Consider the following 20,113-nt stretch of genomic DNA (forward strand, 5'->3'; position numbering starts at 1 on the left):
AAACTTTTTAAACTCAAATGGGAAAATATATAACGAAAATGAGTTATTAGAAAAGCGTTGCCAAATACTTATATGTATTAATGCTAATGTTCACGCAGTTTACATAAGGATGAAATCATGGGATAATGACGTAAAATTCTGATATTCTCACTTTTCAAAGAAAATCTAGGCCCTGGCCAGTGGCTCAGTGGATATAGAGTGTTGGCCTGGTGTATGGATGTCTCAGGTTCAATTCCCCATCAGGGCATATAGAAGAAGCGGCCATCTTCTTCTCTCTCCGCCCCCCTTCTCCCTCTCACCTCCCGCAGCCAGTGGCTTGATAGGTTTGAGCGTGGCCCCAGGCACAGAGGCTGGCTCCACTGGAGTATATCAGCCTCAGGCACTAAAAATAGGTCTGTCCTTGAGCATTGGCCCCTGGGGGGTTGCTGGGTGGACCCCTGTGAGTCTGCCTCACTATCTCCCCTCCTCACCCCTGGAAAAAAAAATCTAATAAATAGAGAACACTAAATTAAACCTGATTCTAAAACTGTAACAATTTCAAGTGACATTTTTGGTTGTTGTTCCAATAACTTTTTATTAAAAAGGTCAGCCATATACATTAGTGACTTTCTATTTTTCTAAGAATATGTTTTTTCTAACTATACCATACTAAAAATCAAACTTTATTTTAAACTGAGTATCACATATATGCCCAAATATAAGGCTAAGGTTTCTCCTTAAATCACAGATGGAGCCATTTCATATTTCCATCTTTTCAAAACTCTCACATTACAGTAATCTATAGGGATTTGTTTATTTTGAACAATAAATAAATGTTTAGGTAAGATACATAGCCTTAAAGACCTCAGTCAATATCATTATTAAATGCTTACAGAGGTCTAGTGGAGAATTCAGCAAGACAGAAGTAAAAAAAATATACTTTGAAAAACTGAATTAGAAGATTCATAAAGTGCCTCTAGTAATGAATAACATACTAACAAGGTTGCATATAAAAAGTGTGAATATAATTTTCATTAAGTAGGCATGGAACAAAGGCATTATTTATAATATACTTTATATGACAGACAAGTGTATGTATAATTAAGTAAACTGAATATCAGAAATAAAACATTTACTGTTTTAGCCACATTCCCCTGAAACGTCATATAGTCAATTTGGTTAAGAAATTACATTTTGAATCTTCTATGGACAAAATTAAGGATTATTTATATTGAACCATACATATTATATATAATGAAAATATTTTCCTTAAGAAAAACTGAGTTATTTGTGACTAACAAAGCTTTGTAACGCTACCAACAGTGTTCTTCTCTTTCTCTGTTTCTCTGTAGGACTGGTTCAAAACAATCACTGTACTAGTTTCTTCCAGTAAAGAGCTCTTCCAAAAATAATTTTCAGAGTAAAATTTAAGAAACTGTTTGACACATATGCAGCTGTTACTTTCAAATTATGTTAATTACTTGAAACAGTTACTTTTGACTATAATATGTATGTGTTAAAAATAGTTTCAGTTAAGTTCTAAGTTATGCAAATTATTCCATAAAATTAGACTGCATTTCTGGAGAAATGCCATTTGGCAGGAACTGATAAGAAAAGAGCTTTGAGAACTTAAATGAACAATTACTTTGAAAGATTGCTCTTTGTTTACATGGTCAATGAACAAAATATAGACACGTGGATTAATAGTGAAACGCAGAGGTATTATGTCCATGGATATGAAACTACACGAAGAAGCTTTAAGTATTTGAGCCATGGTATTAAGACATCAGGAAACCATGACATTTTCAGCAGCACTGTCTAAAAGAACTTCCTCCTCTGATGGAAATGTTCTCTACTCTGCTATCCAAAGTGGGAATGTAGCCCCATGTGGCTAATGAAACCTGAGATAGGTCTGGTGTTACCAAGAAAGTGAATTTTGTTTTTATTCAATTTTAATTACTTCAATTGTGACTAGCAGCCCCTGCTGGGAACGGTGCAGCTTTAGGACGTCTATGGATCACTGTGGGTGCTCACTGAATATGGAAGGGCTACTGGAAATTTTGAGTTTAAAAATTTTATCTTAGGACGATTCTATATCAAAGGTTTTATGGATCAGCATCACAATTCTTACAATCAGCTTAACCAGAAGAACATTCTACTTTATAAAAGAAATCAACATAAAAAGAACTTCTGAGCCCTAGTACATGGACTCTAATTTGGTGCTGACTTCTCATTGTAGCAGACAACATCAATGATGACAGACACACAGAACACACACAAAAAAACACTAACACAAAACAGTAGTGGATCAAGAAACTATACTCATGAATTAACTATTTGCAGCACATAAAAATAAGTGACTGTGGTATCTGAGAAGGCATTTGAGGCCACTTAACGGGTTGTTATACTATTTAGGAAAGCTTCTTAAAGTAAGGCAATTAAAAAACTGCTTTTAATGTGGAAAAATGTAAATATATATACAACAAACAGGGAGTGAAATGAATCCCCATGAACCCATAACCCAGCTCCAACACTCACTAACTCATGAGCAACCTTGCTTCCTTCATATCCTCAGCCACGTGTAATCTCATATACAGGAATTGAAAATAATCTCTCCCCAACAAGGGAATTAAAGTGCTTCATTAATTTACCACAGGGAAAAGGTATTCCAGGAGAAAGAACACGTGTTGAGGTTGTGAGATGAGAGCGTACTAATGGGAATGAAGCAGGGGTGAGAGCAGAGGAGAAAGGGACCGGGGAGGGCGCACAGGTCGGCAGCTCTGTGTCAGTTATAGCAACAGGGAGCTAGTACAGATTATAGAGAAGAAAGAGTTAAACAAAGGAACTAAAGTTGCTTTGTGATATCCTAGAAGTCTGACTTCAGAAGTCCTGAGGGTAAGCTAGAAAAAAAGAATACTGCAGGCTCCAGGAACTCATTTGCCCAAATAAAGCAAACACCTTTCCCACATGCTAAAACGGGAATGCCCCACCCATTTCTGGAAAAGCTTCACCAGTGAACATGTAACTATGGTTTACTTTCACAATACTGAATTTTTCTTTGGGAATTACACAGAGTACCATTAGTTGTAGTAAATCTGATTCATTCTTATATCAATAATATGAAATTAACATATTCCAAAATTATTTTAAATGACTACTAATATAATTTTAAAACAATTAGCATGTTAAATGTACAAGATCCTCCTCTACGTTAAAATAGTGACTAAAGATTTTGTTTGTTTTTACAATATACTGCTCACAAAAATTAAGGGTTATTTCAAAATGAATATGAAGTGATAAAAAAAGCATTTGATTTTTTTTTTCTTTATTAAACAGGAACATCAGGAAAGCAAACGACAAGTCAAAGAAAGTTGTTCAATTATGCAAATGAGATGCAAAACCAACTTTTGTTTCATTGGTGAAAATACACTCTACAGAAGGCTGGAAGTACTGGAGTATCTGCACGTTCCCTGAGCCCCTAATTTTTGTGAGCAGAGTGTACTTAACGATCCTTAATCTTTGTGAAAAGAGGGGAGCTAGGAGAGTTGAGGTGAAAGGGATATTAGAGACATAAAAGGAAAAAGTAACAATTTTACTTTTTTTTTTCTGTATTTTTCTGAAGTGAGAAGCAGGAGGCAGAGACACTCCCACATGCGCCCCACTGAGATCCACCTGGCATGCCCACCAGGGGGCGATGCTCTGCCCCAACTGGAGCTATTCTAGCGCCTGAGGTGGAGGCCATGGAGCCATCCTCAGCGCCCAGGCCAACTTTGCTCCAATGGAGCCTTGGCTGCAGGAGGGGAAGAGAGACAGAGAAGAAGGAGAGGGGGAAGGGTGGAGAAGCAGATGGGCGCTTCTCCTGTGTGCCCTGGCCGGGAATCAAACTCGGGACTTCCACACGCCGGCTGACGCTCTACTGCTGAGCCAACCTGCCAGGGCCAACAAGATAATTTTAAAACCACAAAATCCCAGCTTACCTTTTTGGTTTTCTGGAAGTAGAGTTCAGGAAAAGCATGAAACCAGTAAGCCAGCTGTAATATGTAGAAAAACTTCACCTGAAATCTGCATAACACAAGAAAGTAAAAAATATATTTGATTTGTAATTTTTAAAGATAATTTTATTTATTTTTCCAATTTTTTTTCTTGTGGGAGAGACAGAGAGAGTCAGAGAAAGGGACAGATAGGGACAGATAGGGACAGACAGGAAGGGAGAGAGATGAGAAACATCAATTCTTCATTGCGGTTCTTTAGTTGTTCATTGATTGATTTCTCATGTGCCTTGACTGGGGGCCTTCAGCAGACCGAGTAACCCCTTGCTCAAGCCAGTGACCTTGGGCTTAAGCTGGTGAGCCTTGCTTAAACTAGATGAGCTCGCACTCAAGCTGGCAACTTCGGGGTCTCGAACCTGGGTCCTCCATATCCCAGTCTGACACTCTATCCACTGCGCCACCGCCTGGCCAAGCTTTATTGATTTTTGAGAGAGAGGGAGAAGGAAGGATTGAGAGAGAGAGAGAAAGAGATATGGAGGGAAGGAGGGAGGGAAGAAAGGAGGGAGGGAAGGAAGGAGAGAGGGAGGACAGGAGGGATAGAGGGAGAGGGAGGGAGGGAGAGAGGGAGATAGAGGGAGGGAGGGAGGGAGGGAGAGACAGAGAGAGAGAGAGAGAGAAACATTGATTTGTTGTTCTACTTATATATACATTCTATGGTTGATTCTTGTATGTGCCCTGACAAGGGATCAAACCACAACCTTGGTGTTCCGGACGATGCTCTAACCAACTGAGCTAACCAGCCAGCCAGGGCAAAACATACATTTTAAAGCCTGATATTTTTAAAGAATAAAGTTAAAACAATGACAGGAAATGATAATATACTAAGTAGTTACCTTGTGTTATCACTTCAGGTGCTCTTGTAATAAATACTCTGTGTACTTTCAACAACTCTCCCTCAGCCACATACCCTGTCTCTCTAGGATATATCCACCATCAGTTAATTCCTCTAGATTACACAACAGAGCAAAGACATCATCTGAAGAACCCTGTTAACATGTAAATTAGTTGGAAGGAACCAGAACCCCTTGTCTATTAATTAATCAAAACTGACTTGTGTGCCATGTTAGCTACTGAACACATAAGGAACACAACTGAGGGAATCAAACCACAGATCTATAAGGTTTCATCAAAAAGGGAAGAGGAAAAAAAAGGGGGGGGGGAAGAGGGGCCCTGGCAGGTTTGCTCAGTGGTAGAGTGTCAGCCTGGCGTGCAGGAGTCCCAGGTTCGATTCCCGGCCAGGACACACAGGAGAAGCACCCATCTGCTTCTCCACCCCTCCCCCTCTCCTTCCTCTCTGTCTCTCTCTTCCCCTCCCGCAGCCAAGGCTCCATTGGAGCAAAAGTTGGCCCAGGCATTGAGGATGGCTCCATGGCCTCCACCTCAGGCGCTGAGGATGGCTCCGGCTGCAACAGAGCAACACCCCAGATGGGGAAAGCATCGCTCCCTGGTGGGCATACCAGGTGGATTCCGGTTGGGCACATGTGGTAGTCTGTCTGACTACCTCCCCGCTTCTAACTTCAGAAAAATACAAAAAAACCCACAAAAAAAAGAAAGAGGGAAAGACTGACACAAAAGCAAAGGCACACTACCTGGCCAGGTAGCTCAATTGGTTAGAGTGTCACCCTGATACTCCAAAGTTGTGGGTTTGATCCTCAGTCCAGGAACATACAAGAATCAGCCAATAAATGTATAAGTGGAACAAAATTGAACTTTCTCTCTCTCTAAAAATCAATAAATAAAAATTGAAAAGAAGAAAAAGCAAAGGCAATTAAAAGATTTTTTCTTTTAAAATTAAAAATCACCTAACACTCAGATAATCCCAATTTTAAATACACTCTGGCTTTTTCCTAGTGAATGTTCCAACTCTACTATCTGTTTGGAACACTGAGAACCCAAATCAATGGAAGCTAACCAGGATTAAGTAGAGGAACAGGCAGAGAAGGGTCCCCAGGAGATATCTCTCAATCAGTCTGGAATCACTAGTCTCTTCTTCGCACTGTACCCTAGTCCTGCTTTCCCTTTACTCTCCTCATCCCTCTCCTCCAGAAGTCTAAACTAGAAAACACAATCTGAAATCACTTCTGAGAAGAGGGGGGGATACAGTCCTACATAAATATGTTTACAATCCATTAAAGTTCATTGAATCAATTTAACTTTAAAAAGTTAGAATGATTCAGCAGAGTGGATATTATTGCTGGACTTAAAATATGAAGATATGCATGGTCATGTTATTCCCTTCACATCTTTTTCTCCAATGCTCACATCACAGTGCATTTATTGAATAATGCTGAGGTCACGACCATCTGCAGCCTGGCATGACAAAGGAAAAGAGAAAGTTTCAATTGCTATCAAGGCACTCAGTCTTAGTGGGCATGGGCATAATGTAAGGCTTACATATGTGACAGGACCATGGTCCGTAACTAAGAAAAGCCAGCTAGACATGACTTACGTCATCAGGTTATGAGGATAAGCCCGCCACAAGATAGTTGGGTCTGAGATGTAGTTTTCCTAAGAAAGAAGATACAAATATTAGTCTGTCAGAGAATGCAAACTTCTTGGAAACTAAGACAATACTTTTATTTCTTGCACACTTACAACTTCCCAAATCAAGTCCCAAAGAGCCCCTGAAGTCAAACGTTCTCCAGTTGTTTTAGTTATTGTCAACTCAGCTGAACTGCTTGCTTTAGTGAAGTGAAAATCAACGAGATGTAAGAACTCAAATAAGAGATCATTCTTGGCCTTCTAAATTCTTTCAATCCAGTAGAGAAAAAAATACACGTACAGAGGTAGAACAGCTAAACTAGAGATGGACTTGATCTCAGGTGATCAGAGGGTTTCAGGAGATGGAAGATCACGGTGCTGCCAAGTTTTATAGGACTAGGTCCACACAACCACCAAATCTTTTCCTTAGATAACCAGATCTAGTCAGTGAGAATTATTACATAAGGGAAAAAAATTTAAAGTGACTTATCTTTAATAATATTTTCCCAATGAAACATAATAGTTTTTTAAAAAAATTTATAAAATAGATTTTAAGCTGAAATGTATACATGCTGTATGTTTGTAAAGTATTGGTAAAGCAGCAGTGTAAAGTGAAATGAGCATTGGATCTAAAGACTGAGCTTTAGCCTGTCTCTTACATTAAGTGTTGTACCTTGGAAAGTTCACTTTGCCTATTTATTCATCTTTAACATGGTGATTAAAAAAGAAAACTGTGTGTTCTGACTAGTGGTAGCACAGTGGATAGAGTGTCGACCCAGAAAGCTGAGGGCCCTGGTTCAAAACTCCAAGGTCACCAGCTTGAGTGCGGGATCACTGACATGATCCCAAGGTCACTGGCTTCAGCCCAAGGTTGCTAGCTTGAGCAAGGGATCACTGGCTTGGCTTGAGCGCTCCCTGCCCCATCAAGGCACATATGAGAAACAATCAAACAAATATATAAAAGTAAAAGCAACTACAAGTAGATGCCTCTTACCTCTCTCCTCCCCCTCTTTCTCTCCCCCCTCTCTAAAAACAATAGCAGCAAAAACCTGTGTGTGCTGCCTGGCCTGTGGTGGCGCAGTGGATAAAGCGTCAACCTGGAATGCTGAGGTCGCCAGTACAAAACCCAGGGCTTGCACAGCCAAGGCACATATGGGAGTTGATGCTTCCTGCTCCTCCTCCCACCCTGTTCTTTCTCTCGCTTTCTCTTTCTTCTCTAAAATGAATAAATAAAATCTTTAAAAAAACTCAAAAAACAACCTGTGTGTTCTGATAAACTAAAAAATATGTGAACTCTGGAAAACTAATACTAATTTTTTTTTTTTTTTACAGAGACACAGAGTCAGAGAGAGGGATAAACAGAGAGAGACAGACAGGAACAAAGAGAGATGAGAAGCATCAATCATCAGTTTTTCGTTGCGACACCTTAGTTGTTCATTGACTGCTTTCTCGTATGTGCCTTGACCGTGGGCCTTTAGCAGACCGAGTAACCCCTTGCTCGAGCCAGTGACCTTGGGTTTTGCTCAAACCAGATGAGCCCACGCTCAAGTTGGCGACCTCGGGGTCTTGAACCTGGGTCCTCCGCATCCCAGTCCGATGCTCTATCCACTGTGCCACCACCCAGTCAGGCCTAATACTAATGTTGATGCTGCTTTCCCCCCTTCATTAGTTAGAATGATACACTTAGAGGTTTAGATAGCCTTCCTTAATTGTTAAATTAATCAACATTTTAAGCTGCTTGGAAAAGTATCAGTAACCTAACCGAGGTATCACTGACAACGTTTTTGCTAATTCAGAGATACCTGCAAATACTAAGATTCAAAAATTATATTCAATTGACTAAAAAATAAGTGAGGCTTTCTGAAACCTTAAATATAGTATAGAGTTTTTCCTGTATAAAAACTAACTAGGTCTGACCTGTGGTGGTGCAGTGAATAAAGCATTGACTTGGAATGCTGAGGTTGCCAGTTCAAAACCCTGGGCTTGCCTGGTCAAGGCACATATGGGAATTTATGCTTCCTGCTCCTCCCCCCTTTCTCTCTCTCTCTCACTCTCCTGTCTCTCTGAAAATGAATAAATAAAATCTAAAAAACAACAACAACAAAAAAAAACACACAAAAAACTAAGCCCTGGCTGGTTGGCTCAGTGGTAGAGCGTTGGCCCTGTGTATGGATGGCCTGGGTTTGATTCCTGGTCAGGGCACACAGCAGATGCGACCATCTGCTTCTCCAAACCTCCCCCACCCCTCTACCTCTTTCCCTCCCACAGCCATGGCTCAAATTGGTCAAGCAAGTTGTCTGTGGGCGTTGAGGATGGCTCCATGGCCTCGCCTCAGGCACTGTAATAGCTTGGTTGCTGATGGGCAGAGCATCATCCTGTAGGAGGCTTGCTAGATGGATCCCAGTCGGGGCACATGCAGGAGTCTGTCTCTTTGCCTTCCTGCCTCCTCACCTCGCAATAAAAAAAATAAAAAAAAGGACAGAACAACATTTTCTGTTCTGGGTATATAATGTAAATTCTTTTTTTTTTTTTTTTTTTTTTTTTTTTTTTTTTTTTACAGAGGCAGAGATAGACAGGGACAGACAGACAGGAACAGAGAGAGATGAGAAGCATCAATCATCAGTTTCTCGTTGCGCACTGCGACTTCTTAGTTGTTCATTGATTGCTTTCTCACATGTGCCTTGACCGTGGGCCTTCAGCAGACCGAGTAACCCCTTGCTGGAGCCAGCGACTTTGGGTCCAAGCTGGCGAGCTCTTTGCTCAAGCCAGATGAGCCCGCGCGCGACCTCGGAGTCTCGAACCTGGGTACTTCCGCATCCCAGTCCGAAGCTCTATCCACTGCGCCACCGCCTGGTCAGGCTATAATGTAAATTCTTAAAGAGATGAAAATGTAAGCAGAGTAATACTTACAGTTACTAGAATGTATGTGCCCCAAATACAGGAAAATAGGTAGAATGTACTAAGCTGACCAGATTCATTAAACTTGCTGTGTTTCGTTTTGGAGAAGTGCATTCGCCTGTTAATTTTCTAAAAATGAAAACAATTAATAAATAAGATTGTAAAATACATTTCACTTATGACTATCGTAGTAGAGGGAGCTACAAAGTATAGATTTCTAAGATTGTATACTTACATCCAACATATACTCTTGAATTATGGCATGAATAATTATCGCCACTAGCATGTAGAAGAAAACTGTAGCCAAATCTTTGATACCATAGTAATAAAGGGACGCTGATTCAGTAGCTTGTTCTTCTGAAGGCCAAAAAAGGACAGGACACAGACATAAAAATATACATGTGATTATAAAAACAGCACTAAGTACAACATAGTTATGGAAACAAACAAAAGATGACTAACCTAATAAATAAGTACTACAGAAACATAATGGTAATCTGCTTTTGGACATCTTGAATCATGGCAACAATGAAAACTGAGAAGACCATCTAGAAATTGAAAACTTTGGAAATTATACATACTTACAAAGACTTGACACATGTTAGTCACAGCCATCAAAAACCAAAGAACAGGGGAGGGTGGCCACACTCAGCTCTTTGGGAAGGTGGTAAAATTGACTATCCCAGAAGTAGAGATTAGGTTACGCTTTGCCTATTTGCCTATACTTTTAAAGAACTTCTGAAACTTTCTACTTTCTATCTGTACTTTCCAACTAGACACCACATTATGATTCTGAAGAAAAAAGTGATTTAACCTGCATTTGATTTAGTTTTGATCTATACACAGTACTGATAGAGGCAACTGCTACTTAAAATGGTTTTCAATCCTTGAAATTGCCCTAATTGTTCAGAGCAAAGTTTAATCAAATACTTTGGAACTGGTAAAAGTGCTTCATTCTTCTATGATTTCAAAACAACTTTGTGTTTTTCAGTTATCTGATACCTAAGTCACAAAACAAATATTTACAAAACTATATAATGAAAAAAAAACCCAACTTAACATTACATCATTGATCTTACATTTTAAATAGAGTTTCAGAGCAAGTTTACTGACTGAACATGTTAATATTTTATTAACTGAATACCCCATTCCTCATCCATGCTAGTTAATTATATTATGGTATTCAACTACAATCATCTTCCAGTAACAACCCGATTTTCACATAAGCGTAATTTAGGAATCCTTTTTGAAATAAAATCTAAAAGTGTAGTCTGGGCACTATTACCAAATAATCCCTAGAGTTTACTGACATTCTCTCTAATAAAAATAATAATATAGGTAGAGCACAGTAAAAAAAAAAAGACAATAAAATAGACTTAAAAGGATTGTTATTATAGGTCTAAAACATAACTCATTGGTTAGAAAAACCGAACCTAAACACTAACTTCAGAAACCTTGACTGAACAATGATGATACTTCAAGCAAATGCAAACTATACATGCATAAAATTTTATTATGAAAAGATCAGAGGGAAGAGAAGGCAAAAAAGAAAGTTCTTTGATGGAATTTCAAGACCATTTACAAAAATATACAACAAACACATAAAAACTGATTTCCATAGAATATATAAGGTGATATCAACCAAAAACATCAGATCTTATAGTACAAAATCGTCAAAATAATGTTCAATTTAATCACAAATGAGATTTATGGAAATTTCCCAGTTTGTCCAAGTGAACTTTTCCACTTAAACAGAAAATTCTAAAAAGAAACTACCTACCTGTTGCAGGGAGGGTAACATTGTACTGAAGAGTAACGAAAATGATAGCAGCTTTTGCTGTTATCTAGGGGAAAAAAAGATCAAATCAATTTGTGACCTTCAGAATAGTAGATCAGGGAAAATATTATAACTTCTGTCCCCAAATCTAAGAACCAACAGCACCCTAGTAGACAAATGGAATTCTTTATCACCAAGGAATTGAGGATGGGACTTCACATAACTCACCTGAGCTTTCTACACTTTAGATGAGACTGTAATTCATTCCTAACTTTAATATATCAAAAGAAATTGCCCTGGCCAGGTAGCTCAGTTGGTTAGAGCATCATTCAGATACATCAAGGTTGCAGGTTCAATCCCAGGTCAGGACATATACAAGAATCAACCAATGAATGAATAAATAAGTAGAACAACACTTGATGTTTCTCTGTTTCTTTCTCTCTCTCTTTCTAAAATCAATTTAAAGACATTTAAAAAAATTCAAAAGAAACTTACTTTCTGCAGTTCCACTAAACAGTGATTTGACAGTTACTCTACTTTAAGACCTGTATTATGAACAGAGTTCCTATCAAAAAAATTTTTTTTGAGAGAGAGAGGAGAGAAAGGAAAGAGAGAGAGGTGAGAAGCAGAACTCAAAGTTGTTTCACTTTAGTTCATTTATTGCTTCTCATATATGCCTTGACTGGGGGGCTCAAGCAGAGCTGGTGACCCCTTGCTCATGCCAGTGACCTTGGGATCATGCCAACGATCCTGCCCTCAAGCTGGTGACCTTAGTGTCCCAGGTCAATGCTCTATCCACTGTACCACCACTGGTCAGGCAAGAAAAAAATTTTAATGTAAGTTAATATAAGATATGGAAGCACAGTTACCATGACAAAAATGGATCAAAGGTAGGGTCTGTGGAGTATGTAGGTTAATCTCCCACACACCTGGAACTGCTAAGTGGTCAATAAATATTTAACTGACCTGACTACTGGTAGAAGTAAAGAGGTCAGAACAGAAAAATGGAATGTTTACTGAATATTTATAGGTTCTAGCACTGGGCTAGATAAGAAAGTATGATATAAACTCTGATGATTAAGAGCTTAGTGGGGCTGGGAAAGCAAAATCATTGTAATATTATAGGATCAGTGCAAGTGGACATTCAAGATAAACACACTTTTGTTGTTTTCCTGGGTGGGGAATAAGGTATGTTGTGAAAAGGCTTCTCAGAGGATGTGGTGAGGGTGAGGGAGCTGTCTCGGACGATAAAAGCTGGCTGGGAAGGTGCGGAGGGCAGTACAGGTTGCAGAGACAGAAAATGCAGAAGTCAAGCAGCAGTAAACGCCCTGGTGTGGGCACACGTCAGAAGTGGTAGAAAAGCGCCGAGTGCTAGAAAGGACCTTTTTTGTTGAACTAAGTAGTTTAGATTTTATTCTAGCACAGCTGGAGAATTTGGAAGTTCATTTGTGCTTTTTTGGGAAGGTGGCTGGTAGGGCTTACTAAGTGGACTCTCTAGTCTCAGGTCCAGACTCCACACGGTAACCAGAATCATCTTCTGATCATGCCCACACCTCTCCCCATGCCCATCCTCCACAGAAGATCCTTCGACGGTGTCCCATACAGCAATCCATGGTCCGACTCCTCCCCTCAGCCTCCTCTCTGACCATTTCCTCCTGCCCTCTTGCCCCTTGCATTCCTCCTATCCCAGGTCTGTGAACGTGCAGCTCTACCTAAAATGCTGCTGGAAAACATTCCCCCTTCAGATCTCTCAGTTCAATCACACCCTTTCAAGGAAGCCTGCCCTGTCTCTCAGAGCAGGTCATGTCCTTTGTTAGATAGTCTCAGAGAACCCTCTTCCTTGCAAAACACAAACTCTTGGTGTAGTTATATTAATAATTTGTCTCACTCATTAGAAAGTAAGCCGTGTAAGAGCTGGGACCATGCCTGCTTCTGCTCATCACCATATGCTTAGAGACCAGCATGAGGCCTGGCACATACAGTATTAGGCTTTGGAACAATATCGCTGAATAAATACTCGATAAATATAAACTGCAGTAAGTATGCAAGTCAAGTATAAAACTTCTATAAGAGAGCACAAGGAAGATAATAAGAGGCCCTGGTCAGTTTGCTCAGTGGTAGAGCATCCACTCAATGTGTGGAAGTCCCAGGCCTGATTCCCAGTCAGGGCACATGGGAGAAGTGACTATCTGCTTCTCCACCCCTCTCCCCACACTTACTTACTTTCTCTCTCTCTCTCTCTCTCTCTCTTTCTCCCTCCCTCCCTCCCTCCCTTCCACAACCATGGCTTGAATGGTTGGCCCCAGGCGCTGAGGATGGCCCCATGGCCTCCACCACAGGTGCTAAAATAGCTCGGTTGCTGAGCAAAGGAGCTGCGGTCCAGCTGGGCAGAGCATCACTTGGTAGGGGCTTGCCAGGTGGATCCCGGTCAGGGTGCATGCAGGAGTCTGTCTCTGCCTCTCACTTAATAAAAAAAAAAAAAAGAAAGAAAAATATAATAAGGCCCGAACTAAGGAAGTGGTTGTGGGATAAAAGTGAGACTTTGAGGCAAAATAAGGGTTGGTAAGCAAGAGTCAACAATTACACACTGATGCTCATAGCATGAACAACCAAGTGAAAAATGTTATCAGTAAAAATGAGGGGGAAAAAAAGAAATAGCAGGTTTGGGGGAAAAGAGAAGAAACCAAGTCCTAGATAAACTTAAATTTCTGTAGGCAACTAAAGCCTAAATCTGGAACTCTGCAGGGAGACCCTCGCCTAACGTTTTGGGTGCCTCTACTTAAAGTCAGTAGTTGAAGCTATGGAGGTGCATAAACCATCTATGGAGAGGGTACAGTATTCATAGACATCAGACTGTGGAGTGGGCAGAGAAAAAGCTGGTGGCAAAATAAGAAATGATCAGAGAGAGCCTGATACTCCAAAAGCCAAGGAGGAAACATTTCACACAGATGTGGTTAATAAAGCCAAAGTTTCAAAAGACATGGGGACTGGACAATTTAAGAAGTCATCAGTGGTCATTGCTTGAGTAATTTCAACAAAGTAAGTGGGAGCAAAAGCTACATCACAGGGACTGAAGAACAAAAGGAACAAAGTGGTACCTAGCAACAGATGCCAGGTCAAGACTTATGTCGTTTTTATGATGAGAGAGACCGAGCGTGTGTGGGGCAACGTGAGGGTATGCCTTTCTCTGGCACCTTTTAGCAATCCATGAATGGGGAGGTACTGAAAGGGCATTTGGCAGGCTGAAATGATGGCTGGATATTTGCAGGATGAATAGGGAGAAAGATCAGGAGGGACAGGGAGTGAGGATAAGTAGTTAAAGTCTGCAGGGAAAGCAGAGCAACGAGGGGGCTAATGTCCTGGAGAAAAGGAAAGGGGGAACGAAGGCCAAGGGACCGTAAACGCTTGGGCTAGCTGGAGAGCAGGCATGTGAGCAGTAGAATGAGTGAGGCAGACAACAGTTGTGGCTGAGCCTCTGCTACAGTAGAATTCAGGATCTGGAAATAGGCAGGCCTATGTGATCAAGTCAGAGTATGACCCTAAAAGTGAGTTGCTTAACTGTAGTAGATACATAAAGGTCACTTGAATAGAAAAGGTCAGAAAGGCTTCTTGTTACAATTTGAATCATTCACAGGGATGCATCACAGCAGAACGATTTCCAGGTAACACTGCTTTCATGCAATTATTTTTAATAAAGTTGACTGATGACTAAACTTAATTTTTAAATCTTTGTTTAGACTTCATATATAACTGCTCACAAAAACTAGGAGATATTTTATAGCTTCATATTCATTTAAAAATATCCCCTAATTTTTGGAGCAGTATATATATAAACATAAACACATACCATATCTCTGTTTCTAGTTTATAACATGGGTCACCAGTACATAGCAAAGGCAACATTTTTTATGAGTCCCTTACAAAGGACAGGTGAAATTCTTCAAAGATAAATTTAATATCAAATTCCAAAACAAAACAAAAAAATTAGATTTTTTAATGCTAGGCTTCCAAATAAAACTCAAGTTTCGCTTTCAGCTAATTTGTTTGTTTATTTATTTGGCCTCCAGCTAGTTTAGCATGTAACCATTAAGTAGAATAAGAGAAAAAAATACCATCTACACGGCTCTAAAATGTTTATAGAAAAATTAAACCAGTTATCACATTCCTAGCTATTTCTAGGCTCCATAAGCCTCAAACTGCACCCAGCAATGCTTTATTTAGTTAAACTAATTTTATAATTAGTTAATAGCAAGACAAATTAGTATGGAATAAAATACACTACAGAAATATGTAATTCCCGAAAAGGTAAAATTACTGAGTTTATGACAGTTCTGAACATTTATAGCAATGTTTTCCATTTATAAGAAAAAAATGACTTACTCAGATACATCTTAAAGAGGTTACCACACACTAATGAACTGTTATATGCAACATCAGGAATACTGTAATATTTCTTTAAGCAGTCACCACTAGGGCTTGGTATTTGTTGTTGTTATACAAAGATGTTAACTATTTTGTACTTGTTAGAGGTTGGTGTGAATACTATATAAGATAAAAGGACAATTTCTGAATATCAAATTCCAATTCCTGCTAACTTTACATACTAGTATAAATATATGTAAAATTAAGTTCTGAAAGAAAGAAAAAGAGAAAGAGAGAGAGAAAGAGAGAGAGAGAGAGAGAGAGAGAGAGAGAGAAAGGAAGAAAAAAAATCACGCTTAAAAAAAAACAAACCGCCTGACCAGGCGGTGGCACAGTGGATAGAGCGTCAGACTGGATGCAGAGGACCCGGGTTCGGGACCCGGAGGTCGCCAGCTTGAGTGCGGGCTCATCTGGTTGGAGGAAAAGCCCACCAGCTTGAACCCAAGGTCGCTGGCTCCAGCAGGGGGTTACTCGGCCTGCTGAAGGCCCGCGGTCAAGGCACATGTGAGAGGGCAATCAATGAACAACTAAGGTGTTGCAATGCGCAATGAAAAACTAATGATTGATGCTTCTCATCTCTCTCCATTCCTGTCTGTCTGTCCCTGTCTATCCCTCTCTCTGACTCACTCTCTGTCTCTGTAAAAAATAAATAAATAAAAATAAAAAAAAAACAACAAAAAACAAACCCCTCCCAAACTATTCCAAGGTGGTTGTAATTGTAATGTCTCCCAAACCTGCACGGCCACACAACCTAGACTCCTGAGCACCTGAAAAGGAACCCTCTTCCAGAAGAAAATATTCCTCTTGGAAACCCATAACTCGTCTTTTCTAGCCTCACTTTCAGAAAGCTTCTCAAGTATCCTTACATTTTATCGACTGTTTCAATTTTCCAAACTCAAACATGAAGCCATTAATTACAGACCATGATTTGCATTATGTGGACAGATGCTGACTATACTAGAAACATGATTCCAAAATTTGTAAGCAATTTTTGGTAACATGAAGTTTCCTGGAAATTAAACTCTTACATTTCCTCCAAACAGACTACTACACTTCATCAATCTTATCAGTATATACCCGGTGGGGCAAAAGTAGGTTTATGGTTGTGAATATGTCAAATAGTTTATTCTTGTATTATTATTTTCCATAGGAACAACTGTAAACCTACTTTTGTCATACCCTGTATAATCTCTTTAGATACTAATGGTTGGACTCTTCTCTCACATAAAAATGCTGTCTTGTTACTGTCCCGCTTTGATAAATATCTAAATAATAACAAAAGTTACCACTTAAGGCATATCTCCTATACGCCCACCCACTAGGTAGGTATTTACATACATTAGTTAATTTTATTATCAGAGTAGCCAATGAGCCTAATTTTACAGAAAAGGAAACAAGTGCCAAGAAGTTAAATGACATGCCTGAGATCATCAGTTAGCAAGCTGTAAAGATCTAACTTGAACATGGAACCCTTAAACTCCAGCAGCTATGCTTCAATATAGTTTATATTGGTTCTTCATTTTGCCTAGTAATATTGTATCTGTTATTGCTTAGTCAATTTCACCACAAATCCTGCCATTTCCTCAATATATTTATGCAAAAGGCTTAATAGCTCTACTGTAAAAACATTAACTTTTCTATTATTCTAGCACAATTACTGTCATTCTATAATTATGTTAACTTTGAGATTTATCAGCAATTATTTTAAAAGACAAATTGCAAAACCAACTTAGTCAATTTTTTCCCATATGTAGATAAATATGCTTTCAAATCCTAAATCTTTAACATATGGTAAGTAAAGTGGACAACTCGCACAAACTTCCCTCTCCTATATACTACTACTTTAATTGTTTGACTCCAAAAACTTTTCAGATCTTTGTTGTCTCTATTTAGCTTTATAAACTTTATAGATTTACATAAAGGCAAAATCCACTTATGGTTAAAAAAAATCATTAACATATGAGACAAGGTACAGGTGGTGAACTACCCTAGAATTGTGATATGACAATGTAAAATATTTTACATAAAAGCAAAGTTATACCATTTCTAAGTATCAGTATTTCTAATTTATATTCTGTTTCACTCAAAGCACTGTAAACGTACCTTGCAGATAATAGCACCCCTAAATTATATTTTTAAAGTCAGGGCTTCTTACCATATAGAGATGGGTTATGACAAATTTTCACAAAAGTATTACTTCTAATAACAAAGCAGAATGTATAAATAGAATATTCAGAAAGTGAGTACAAACGTTGAGCATTGCATTTTTAATATCATACATTCATACAGCATATTATAAACCAGATGCCTTGCGTTACCAGCTGTGACAGTAGCACAGATGATGTTATGTCATTACATAGAGCAAAAAACTGAGGTTTAACCTTGGGTCACACAGTAGGTAAGTAGCACAGGCCCAGCCAAAAGTGAAGCAAGTGACATATATTAATTTTCTTATCTTTCCTTCTACTATACCTATTCCCTCCTTCACAGTGGGCTAAGTGGAGATAAATTACATTATCAGGGGAAAAAAAAATCTATAAAGGAGTGGGCAAAAGTAGGTCTACACTTGTAATACAAATAATAATAAATAATTCAAGTATAAACCTTCGCATACTCATAATTGTAAACCTTCTTTTGCCCACCCCTGTATTAAGACTTGTAACTAGCCCATTTGAAGACAAGAAAAATAAAATAAAATATTAAGTTACCTACTAATAACATTTAAAAACCTACATGGTCTACATTTAAAAATTTTACTCATCCTTTGCTAACCGGCAGTTTCATTTCAGTAGTTGTGTTTTTTTTTTAAGAATGAGTAATGTTACTCATTCAATACATATTTTTTAAAGCAGCTCTTACTCCCAGGCACTATTCTAGGCACTGAGAATAGACCAGTAAAAACCAAAGATGTCTGTCTTTACATTTTAGGAGGGAGAAGACAGTAAATAAGTAAAATAATTAGTACTTTGGAGAGGGCTTAGAGGCCGTCGAGAAAAAAAGGAAAAGGAGGTAAAGAATGGGTGTGTGTGTATAGGGGAGCGATGGAAAGAAAACCGTGGGATATGACGCGTTCACCTCGCGAAGTTTATCATCCACATTCAACAGCTGTTAAGTCAATGATCAAAGTACTACATGGAAAGAGAATTTACACACTCCTGACATTTCCAGCCTCTCCTACTTCAGGAAACAAACAAAATAATCACTCGACCCTTTGGCACTGCTGTTCAGAGCCTGGATTTATGTATCAGATCTTGTTTAAGGAGAAAGCAAGTGTCAGGGCAAAAAGTTCAGTAACTGGCGGGTGACAACCCCAGCCTGGGAAGCACGAATTCAAACAATCGGTGCGACCCTCGCTGCCACGGCTGCCGCCCTTCCAGTGGGCAGCGGGCAGCGGGCGCCAGGATCCGCGTATCTCGTTCACCCCAAAGTCGGTACTACCGGCCCCCGGCCCGCACGCGCGCTCGCGGCCCCCGCGGCCCCCACGCCGGGCCTCCACGCCGCCCCGGCCCTCGCCGGCCGGACGCTAACCCGCCCACCCCCGCAGCCAGCTCGGCAGAGCAGGGGCCGCCCCCGCCGCAGCCGCCGGCCCCTCGCCGGCTGCCACGTAACCCTTCGCGGGAACCAGGAACTGCGCGGCTGGAGGGAGGGGGCGGCGACGGGAGGGAGGGCAGCGCGTCCGCGCAGGGGGCGATGCGGCGGCCCCCGGCCAGGCCCGCACCTCGGGGGGCCGGTGCCTCCCCCGGGCCCGAGTCCCCGCGGCCCCGGGGTGACGACGGGGGCCCGGGAAGAGGGTGCTGGCAGTTGGGGCGCGGGGCGGGCTCACCTCGAACATGAGCCCCAGCAGGAAAACCATAGCCACACAGGAGACGATGTCTGCGTGATTCTGCACGACGAATTCGTGGCTCAGGATCGGGGGGCTCTTGGTGCTCTTCCTGCGAATCGCCATGGTGAAGCCGCCGCCCGCGCCTGCAGGTGTTTCGCTCCGGCTCCGCTCTTCCCCGCTGCTCACCGACCAGCCGCCGCCGCCGCCTCCCCCTGGCTGCTCCTCACAGCCCCGCCGCTGCCGCTCGCTGGGGCTTCACTTCCCATCCCACGGCCAGTACGCAGCCGCCGGGGCCGCCCGGAAAAAAAAAAAAAAAAAAAAGAGCGAGCCCATAGCGGGGACGAGCATGCGCAGCAGGGAGACAGCGCTCGCTCGTGCCGCGTCCGCCCCTGCGAGCCCACAGCGCCGCCTGGGGACCGGAGGCCGCGGGCTGGGGTCCCGTGAGGCTAAGGAGCCTGAGCGACACGCCCCCTGCTCCGCTCCAGGCCACGGGTTGAAAATAGCTTGAGGCAGGGGCTTTCTGCGTCTAGGTAACAGACTGAGGGCGCGCCGGCTCGCTGGCGGCCGCGTGCTTTGGCATGCAGGGTCGCAAGCATCCTTTCTTGCCCACTTGGCCACCCTGGGCCTGGCTGTCAGTGCTTACGGCCGAACTGCTTGTCACTTCTTGAAAGCCACCGCCACCAT

General features: G+C 41.0%; 1 protein-coding gene across 2 annotated transcripts in view; it reads right to left on the reverse strand.

Moving 5' to 3' along the window:
* The window catches only part of TRAM1 (translocation associated membrane protein 1), a 28,857-nt gene extending 9,115 nt beyond the window's left edge, over positions 1-19,742 (reverse strand). The window contains exons 1-6 of one of the 2 annotated variants that reach the window (XM_066266284.1): positions 19,430-19,742; positions 11,188-11,251; positions 9,643-9,761; positions 9,420-9,536; positions 6,478-6,536; positions 3,957-4,041 (exon numbers count right to left, since the gene is read on the reverse strand). In XM_066266284.1, the coding sequence (XP_066122381.1) occupies positions 3,957-4,041; positions 6,478-6,536; positions 9,420-9,536; positions 9,643-9,761; positions 11,188-11,251; positions 19,430-19,552 (567 nt within the window). In that variant the 5' untranslated portion in view covers positions 19,553-19,742. Of the gene's footprint in view, positions 1-3,956; positions 4,042-6,477; positions 6,537-9,419; positions 9,537-9,642; positions 9,765-11,187; positions 11,252-19,429 lie in introns of both variants that reach the window. The other variant, XM_066266282.1, reaches the window with a different exon arrangement.
* Between the last annotated feature and the right edge of the window lie 371 nt (positions 19,743-20,113).

The sequence above is a fragment of the Saccopteryx bilineata genome, chromosome 3, assembly GCF_036850765.1.
Source record: "Saccopteryx bilineata isolate mSacBil1 chromosome 3, mSacBil1_pri_phased_curated, whole genome shotgun sequence".
NCBI classification, from domain to species: domain Eukaryota; kingdom Metazoa; phylum Chordata; class Mammalia; order Chiroptera; family Emballonuridae; genus Saccopteryx; species Saccopteryx bilineata.